This window comes from Colobus angolensis, unplaced genomic scaffold (genome assembly GCF_000951035.1).
Source record: "Colobus angolensis palliatus isolate OR3802 unplaced genomic scaffold, Cang.pa_1.0 Scaffold155, whole genome shotgun sequence".
Lineage (NCBI taxonomy): Eukaryota > Metazoa > Chordata > Mammalia > Primates > Cercopithecidae > Colobus > Colobus angolensis.
Window position 1 is genome coordinate 3,502,908 of NW_012114655.1, and position 9,500 is coordinate 3,512,407.

The 9,500-nt window shown below is 45.7% G+C and overlaps 1 protein-coding gene across 1 annotated transcript in view; it reads left to right on the forward strand.

The window, feature by feature from the left end:
* Positions 1-9,500, forward strand: part of LOC105507912 (piezo-type mechanosensitive ion channel component 2) — a 102,985-nt gene that overhangs the window by 17,115 nt on the left and 76,370 nt on the right. Inside the window, exons 8-10 of the mRNA XM_011936619.1 lie at positions 534-699; positions 5,861-6,104; positions 8,524-8,620. Coding sequence (XP_011792009.1) covers positions 534-699; positions 5,861-6,104; positions 8,524-8,620 — 507 coding nt within the window. The remainder of the gene's footprint in view (positions 1-533; positions 700-5,860; positions 6,105-8,523; positions 8,621-9,500) is intronic.

The window sequence follows — 9,500 nt, forward strand, 5'->3', positions numbered from 1 at the left end:
GGAGGCTGAGGCAGGAGTATGGTGTGAACCCGGGAGGCAGAGCTTGCAGTGAGCTGAGATCGAGCCACTGCACTCCAGCCTGGGTGACACTCCGTCTCAAAAAAAAAAAAAGACAAAGAAAAAGAAAAATGAATATCTGCATCTGCCACACGTAAAAAGATAAAGATGGGGAAATTGCTCAAGTGACCTCCTTAAAACTAGTGGGAGGTAAATGCAAATAAACACTACGCTCTAAGAGACTCACAAAGACTAGTAAGTACCACCTAATACTTTCTCTCATCAATGTGCAAACAAAATCCAGAGACTCCTCATGTGAGCTCCTGGAGTGTCTGTGGTCACTCTATGCCCTGCTAGGTGGAGAAGGTGTGACTTGGCCCCAACATTGGACTCCAGGATGAATTTTACTATGAACTTTGGAAACACAACTCACTTAGGCGCTGGGGAGTGGCTGTTGCTGTGTGATGACTGTGTGTTGCATTATGTAAATCAGAAGAGGATGAGGCGGCTTAATGATCTCACCTGTGTCTTGCCAGATGACTTCATGCTGCTTCTGTGTGCCTCCTTACAACGGCAGATTTTTGAGGATGAGAACAAGGCTGCAGTGCGAATCATGGCAGGTGACAATGTCGAGATCTGCATGAACCTTGATGCGGCCTCCTTTAGCCAACACAACCCTGTGCCAGATTTTATTCACTGCAGGTAACAAGAGCTTCACATTTGCTAAAAGCCACTTTCATGTGTGTATTTCCATTACATTGCTCCTCTATACTTTATCTGCTATACTTTGGAAATAGATGTGCTGAACTGTATGCACTGAAGCTAATAAATGCTGGACAGTGTGGGTCAGCAGCCTGGAGGCTGAGCCTCTGAATTACAGCACTGCACCTGCTTTTGTCCGTGTAAACCACCTCTTTATGGCCTCAGTTCTCCTCCTCTTGTTCAGACCAAAGCTGACTTGTCCCAATAATATCAGCTCTCCAGTGGAGAGCTCATCTCTTACCTCCGCTCATCTCTTATCCCTCCTCTGCATCTCCATAGTTCATCCTCATCTTCCCTCCCTCTTCCTCATCCCCCATCTTTCTTCCTTATCTTTCATCCCTCATCCTCATCCCTCCTCCTCGTCTTCTCTCTTACTCATCCTCCATTTTCCATCTTCATCTCCATAGCTCATTCTTATCCCCACCCCTCCTCCTCACCCTCCAGCCTTCTTCCTCATCTTCATCACTTATTCTCATCCTCCATCTCTCATTCTATCCCCATCCCTCTTCCTCACCCTCCATTCCTCCTTCTCATCCTCCATCCCTGCCACTCATCCTTAATCCCTCATCCCCATTCTTACTCCTAATCCTGCTGCCCTTCATCCTCCATGCCTCATACTCATCCCCATAGGACATCCTCATCCCCCTTTCCTCCCTCTCATCTCCATCCTTCCTCCTCATCCTCTATCCCTCATTCTTATCCACATAGCTCATCCATGTTCTCCATCCCTCAACTTTATCCCCAACCCTCGTCCTTTTCCCCATTTCTCCTTCTCATCCTCCATTCCTCCTCCTAATCTTTCATCCTTCAACCACATCCCCATAGCTCATTTTATCCCCATTCCTCCTCACCTCCATTTCTTCTTCTCATCCTGCATTCCTCCTTCTCATCCCTATAGCTCATCTTCATTCCCATTCCTCTTCCTCATCTTCCATTCCTTCTTCTCCTCCTCCATCCCTCATTTGTATCCACATTCCTCCTTTTTATCCTGCATCCCTCCTCATCTCCATCCCTCATTCTCATCCTTCATCCCTCATCCTTATCCCCATTCCTCCTCCTCATCCTCCATCCCTCCTCCTAATCTTTCATCCCTCCTCCCAATCTTTCATCCTTCATCCACATCCCCATGGCTCTTTATCCCCATCCCTCCTCCTTATCCTCCATTTCTCCTTCTAATCCTGCATCCCTCCTTCTCATCCTCATAGCTCTTCATCCCCACTCCTCCTCCCACTCCTCCTCCATCCATCCTTCTCCGCCATCCCCCCTCCTCGCCCTCCATCCCTCCATCTTTCTCCTCCTCCATCCCTCCTCACCTTTCATCCTTTATCTACATCCCCATAGCTCATTCTTATCCCCCATTTCTCCTACTCATCCACATCCTCCTCATCCTCCATTTCTCCTTCTCATCCTGCATCCCTCTTCATCTCCACCCCTCATTCTCATCCTTTATCCCTCATCCTCATCCTCATAGTTTATCCTTATCTCCCATCCCTCCTCTTCATCCCTCTTGCCTCTGCCTCATCCTCATCCCTCCTTCTCATCTTCCACTCCTCCTACTCATCTTCCATCCCTCATCCTCATTTCCATAGCTCATTCTTGTCCCCATCCCTCATCCTTATCCCTATCCCTCCTCCTTCTTCATCCTTCATTCTCATCCTCCATTCATCTTCCTCATTCTTCATTCCTCAGTCTCATCCTCATAGCTCATCCTCATCCCCTTTCCCTTATCCCCCTTTTCTTCTCATCTTCCAGTCCTCCTACTTATCCTTAATCCCTCATCCTCATCCCCATAGTTCATCCTCATTCTCTATTTATCCTCCTCATCCTCCATCACTCATCCTCAATCCCCATCGCTTATCCTTATCCCCATCCCTCCTTCTCTTCCATTTCTCATTCTCATCTTCCATCCCTCCTCCTCATCGTCTATTTTTCCTCCTCATCCCCTATTTCTCCTCTTCAGCCTCCATCCCTTATCCTTATCCCCCATCTCTCCTCTTCATCCTCCATCCCTCATCCTTATCCCCCATCCCTCCTCCTCATCCCCATCCCTCCTCCTCATCCTGCATCCCTCATCCTTATTCCCCATCCCTCATCCTCATCCTCCATTCGTCTTCCTGATCTCGCATCTCTCCTCCTCATCCCTTGTTCCTCGTCCTCACTTCCTGTATTCACTGGGCACTAAGGAGGAATGGCTCCCTAGATTCCATCTCGTGCCTGTGCTCCTCTTGAGCAGTGTCTCCCCTGTGGCCATGCAAGGTCTCCCTAGCAGCTTTTCTGTCCTCCACCATTCTGCCCAGCTTATGACAGCTGATCTGGGCTGTGTTTCCCTCACAGTATTTGTGTTTAAACCATGCTTGACCTTTCCCACGCATTCACCCTTTCTGCATTCCCTGGGTTTCCTTGTTGAGATTTTGTCACCCAAGGCCAACTTCATGGAGGGCAGGCCCACTCTGCCTGTGCAGTCAGATCTTCGGTCTTTCAGTGCCTCTAAGACTCCACTTAGCTGCCCCCTGTAGTCAGCTGTCTGAGGAAGCTGCTGTGACTTTTGATACCCCCTTATTAGTTGTATGTCATGGGACTAATTTCCTCACCTCTGATCCTCACTGATTAGTGTCTGCCCTACTGAGCCACACGAGGTTGCAGTGAGAGGCTCATGCAGTCACGGCACACACGCCATCCATGTGGAGGTAGGTCACTGATAGTGCCCAAGCCGGCTGACCCCACACATGGAGTCACTCTCCAGCTTCCAGTCTTCCAGAGATTCCTGTTTACATGGTGTGGATCATCTTCTGACTGGTGTCGGGATCTGAAGAACCCGTCTTATCCCCACTTCTAAGGTGTAGCTTTAGAGTGAAGATCACGTCTAACTTGCTTTTGTATTTGTCCCCGTCCCCCTACTTACAGTTCTCGGCCCATAATGCATATACCAATACAGATAACTGTCAGTCACCTGCTACTGCCTTTGCGCCAGGCCCAGGTCCAGGCTTTGCACACATGGAGCCATTTTACCCCAGCCCAAGGAGGTCATGCTGTTATCCCCATTGTGGAGAGGAGGAAACTGCAGCGACGAGATGAGACGTAGGCAACAGCAGAACTGGGATTGGAACTCAAGCAATCCAGCTCCCAAATCAGTGTTTAAGCACTCGTGTGCCTTTTGATAGCACAATAGGCTCGATATAAACTGAGTAAATCAGGAAGTGAATTTGCTTTAAAACAATATGCTATATAGACTTGACAATTCTATTTGTGAATTAAGTACTAAACTAGGCACTGATCTAAGGTAAGACTTCCATTTTTACCTCTTCTCTGTGATGCTAAGAAAACAATCAGTCCAGCCCAATATTTACTATTGCAAAGGGAACATAAGTATTTTCAATGTAGTCATGGAAAACCTAAGTCGTAACTCCAATGGAAAGCTTTTGTGTGCCATTGATTTTTAAAGCTGATTTTTGCTTTAGTTATTTCAAATTGTTGTTCTGTTTCTCAATGAGGACTGCCAGCAGAGTGACCCCCCTCAGGAAGTGACCTGTCAAATGCCACAGCAGTGAGTAGGAAGCCAACGCACATGCTTGCTGGTCAGAAGCACAGCCGTGCTCCCCTCTTCCTCTCCAACAGGGGTCAGCTCCACAGCACCCTGGGATCTCTGGAAAGCGGCCAGAGCCCTGAGAGTTAGGTGGTCCCTTAGCCACAGTACCTGTCACCAGGGCTCAGCCTCTCTATTCAGAAATCCTGAAGGCTCTTCTTTGAAGCATGTTGAGTGATGTTTTCCATGTTCTCCTCACAAGCTTAGTTTTATGAATTCAGGACCCAAAGTGGGTTCAGCGCCAAGATGTGAAGGCCAGGGCTGGTAAAGCAGGAATTGACTGCTGCAGGCAAGGAAGGAACATGATGGAAAGAATAAGCTGCACTCACAGTCACACACGGGCCTGCACACACACTCATAATGGCAGCAGCCCAATTCCACTGAATTCAAACCACACACACTTCAGAAGGCCCCTAGGCTCATACAAATCACTACCTTTATTTGTGATGGATGATCCAGGGATACAGGGAGATACTGACATTTCATTCACTCTCCATTATGAAGTCAAGGAAGGGTTTATATATTTTAGAAAAAAGAATTATAAACATGTTTAAGCGTTTTACTTTAAAAAGGGTAAAGGGTAAAAGTTTACTTGTCTGAAAAATGTGCCAAGGCACAACTCAGAATCATGCCCCAATGATGCTGAATGGCGCAAGTGTGGTGCATATTTTATCAAGCAGTTTACTTACTAACATCCTACAAAACAAGAACCCATTAATCAAAGAATTAATCCAGAATTGGTTCTCCTATGCTTCTTCCCAAATGTGCCAAAAGAAACTACCGAGGCAAAACCCCCAAAACCAAAAAGTTCTAATCAAGAAATGCAGTTAGGGCTTGGCCTATAGGTGTGACTCCTGTCAGATGACATTGACCCGCAGGCTAGAGCTGCTGCTTGTTGCAAGACTGACACCTGAACGCTGGCTTCACCTTCCATGAGGAAAGCAGCAGGGATGAGTGGTCCGCAAAGGGAATCCTGACCCAGCCCGAGGACCTCCAAAAACAGAGTATTGGAAAGAACAAAAAAGCCTCAGCATGGCTGTGGACAGTTGCTCAGAATCGCCTCCTCCCATCTGTAGGGAAAGATTTCCACCTGTAATAAAACCTTTGTGTTCAGTATAAATTTGTTTAACTTCTAGTTCATCCATTAACGTTTCTTTCACTAGCCAGAAGGCATCTGTATCTTAGAATTTCTTTTGCCATACAATTATTCATGCCTCCCATAGAAACAGAAAGGAGAATTTTGAGTACTCAAGTGGTAGGCAGAAAATGTTGTTGTTGGTGAGAAATCTGGCCTGAATAAGGTGACGAGAAGCGTACACACGGTTTCCACAACTCATCTGTTGGTCTATTACTAACTATTTGAGGGTTTCCTAGACAGCAGGATGAAATGAAAACTCACAGTCTGATTTGCCGGGTGCAGCAGAGAGCATGAATTTCCTCCCTTGTTAAAGACTCTCCTGATGTGGCTTTTGTTTGTGTTGTTGTTGTTGTCCTTTTGTCCTGGGCTTTGTTTTCCAGATCGTACTTAGACATGTCCAAAGTGATCGTCTTCAGCTACCTCTTCTGGTTCGTGCTCACCATCATCTTCATCACTGGGACCACCAGGATCAGCATCTTTTGCATGGGGTACCTGGTGGCCTGTTTCTACTTCCTGCTCTTTGGGGGCGATTTGCTGTTGAAACCCATCAAGAGCATCCTGCGCTACTGGGACTGGCTGATCGCATACAATGTTTTTGTGATTACGATGAAAAATATCCTGTCAGTAAGTGGTTCCCACTGCATAACACAGTTTCCGTGTAAGAGTAAACAATCCGCTCGGTGGTTATTAAAAGCCCAGTGCTTGTCGTGTTGCTCTCTTAAAAGCCCCAAATAAGATGCTGCAAATTCAGAATTCGAGAGCCATTTATTCCTCTCTGTGTTGCCACATTAAACAGAATCCTTTTGGCTCATTTTCACCATTTCAAGGTCACATGGCTAAAGGATATGTGTTCACAGGAATAAATTCTAAAATGTCTTTTACTAATTAAAATTCTGTCTCTTCTGAGGAACAATTTGTCATCACTCCCAGTATGAGTTATGAAGTGGCCCTGTTAAGAGCTGAATTCGAGCCTTTGAATCTTTTCAAAAGCTGTATTATGTTGGCAAAAAGCAACCCTCTTATCTAGAAAGAGCTGTAGAAGTGTGAGATAAAATGGGTGTGGTTCTCTATGATACTGGGTGGGGTAGGGAATGTTTTATGTAAGATGTGGGTTTTATGTTTTATGTAAGATGTGGGTAGATAGAAGAGAAAATGCAGCTTTCTGTCTGGCTGTCTCTGAGTATAAGGACACAGCTAGAGCCATGTAAGGTTGAGGGAACCCCCCTCCCCACACACCAGGCCCCGACGAAGCTTGGCTGCTCTGCTCTGCTCTGAAGTAGCTATGTTTCAGAACACAACTCTTCCCCTAACATGACATGTAACTCACACTGCCCACTGGTAATTCCAGAGTTGCTTCAGCCTATCAGGACACAATGACACCATTTCAGTGATTTAGTGCTGCAGGAAATTAAGCAACAACCTCTCCTGAGCTGAAGGAGTTAATAGCTCTCTGACTGGCGCTCACTTAAAGTTTATCCCTGTGCCCGTGTCTCCCAGGCTGTAACTGCTGTTGCACTGAGAGAGCAGTGAGGAAGTATCTTCTGTGTCTTCCTTCCTAGCTGCTTAGGGATGAGCTCACCAGGCAATTCAGTTGTGATATCGCCTTGATTTTTGGCGGGGGCACCTGTATCACTGCGTCTAGAAGTCTTGGAAAGCCACGTTTATGTAGCCATGAATAGGTATTTGGATAATTTACTTTGTCTGCAGTCCACTGAAGGTTAATCTTTTAGGTGACGGTGAAAGTGACTTTTATGGGTCACTTTTACCCCTCTGACATCAGTTTACATTTGGAGTAGCATTGAGAGTTGCTGAAGAGAGCATGAGACAGGAAAACAGAATGCTGGTTCACTCTGAAGCCGGTCTGATGGTGAGGGATCTGTTGCCAGAGGCTGATTTCACAGCCATGCTTGGGAAATGTGTGGATTCAAAGTTCGTTCATTCATTCATTCTGTAAACCTGTATCGTAGACCTGTTTTTTGCTGAGCACTATTTGATGTATTGAAGAAATAGAGATAAACAGTTCTCAGGTTTTGCCCTCAAAGAATTCACATTCTACAAAGGAAGGTAGACCTACTTATAAATAATTATGATGCAATCTGTTAAATAAGTATTACAACATTTTTGAGAAACAAAGCGAGAAAAAAGGATGCCTAATATCTTGCTTAGATAAGCTGGGAAGAAGCTTCCTGGAGGTGATGCCATTTGAACTCATCAGAGCCTCATAAATAGATTGAAGGGTCTGCAGGGAGACAAAGCGGGGAGGCATTCTTAGTCTGGAAAACAGGAACAAAAGCAGGACATGACGGTGTAGGCCTGGAATATTCCCAGGGCTGGGGAATCCATACTGAGTAACCGCTGCTGTGGGAGCAAATCCTAATGATATTCTCCTCCCTCACATGTTCCCAGGAAACACATATGATGTAGCTGTCACCTTTATGTATTGGCTTGCAATGATTCATACTTGTTTAAACATTTTCTAGCTCAGGATTTAAACTTAACCGTAACAAAAAATTCATTCTTACAAGAGAACCACCTGCCAATTTACAAAAGAATATTTCTTTACCGAGAGAATTGGTCAAACAAGACATAAAGCACATACTCTGTTCTGTTCTAAGAGCTACACCCTGTAGCTGAGGTCTGGGATGACCTCCAGGGAACAGCATAGGTTATATTTGTCTTGCTTGTAAGAAAATAACTGTACCAAAGTCCAAGTCTGAAGGTTCACTGCACACCCATTCATTATCACAGAGTTGGGATTTATTTCTGTGATCGTCCAAGACTTCCTCTTGATAAACTGGTGCTTCCAAGTACAGAAAACATTACATGAAAGACCTTTCCTTTATTCGTTCGGTTTAATTTTTCCCAGGAATTTACTACTCCTGAAGCAGTATCACAAGGTGACTGAATTTTTAGGTACAATTGGCATCTCCTGGAATCATTATCACTGAGACCTTGTGAATTCTTGCACACGTTGGGATCATAAAACACCACATTTTTTTCTGGGTGCAGAGCTTCAGAATTATCCTGCTCTTTTGTTTTTCAGATAGGAGCATGTGGATACATTGGAACACTGGTGCACAATAGTTGTTGGTTGATCCAAGCTTTCAGCCTGGCCTGCACAGTCAAAGGCTATCAAATGCGTAAGTATGAATAGCAAATGTGGAAGCAGAAAGGCAGAAGAGGGAGGATAGTTGTACTGTTCTAATTTTAAAAGTGGGCCAAAGCACATAAAGATATGAAAGTGGGGTCAGTTATCTCCAGATGGGGGCTACAGAACTGTAGTACATCGTGGATCTATTGTCTGTAACATGAGATGCCTTATGCTAAGCCTCTTTGACCGTCTTCTTGAAACTTCTGAAATGCTGAGGACTTGGAGTCTGAGGTCTGGAGATTGGATGTAGTGCTGTCGTAACTCCCCAGAGTTTCTGAGTCATGATGACGAAGGATTCCAGAAGCCCACTCGAACCTGCTGTTGTTCCATTTAACGTCTTGGGTCATTAAGTAACGCTGACTTCAGGCTCCTCTTGTCCTGAGGAAACTCAGAGAGCTTCAAACTCAGGGAAACAGTTGGGAGGAGCATGAGGATTTCTAGAGTTAGACTCCTGCCAAGAGAGAGGCAGAAGTGTCATTGCCACCACGCTGCCTCTTACACCGGAACCGAGGACTACATCACGGTGGTCTACCACGGCACCCAGAATGGGTGCTGCTTGGACACAGTGCTCTCTCTGTTTATTTATTATTATTTATCTGTTTATCTATTTTTGTAAAAATATTTCCAGACAGGGTCTCTGTTACCCAGGCTGGACTTCAGTGGCACAGTCATAGCTCACTGTAACCTTGAGCTCCTGGGCTCCAGCAATCCTCCCACCTCTGCCTCCTGAGCAGCTGGGACCACAGTAGCTGCCTCCTGAGTAGCTGCACCACCATGCCTGGCTAATTTTTTAATTTTTTGTAGAGATATTGCCCAGGTTGGTCTTGAACTCCTGGCCTCAAGCAGTCCTCCTGCCTCAGTCTCTCAAA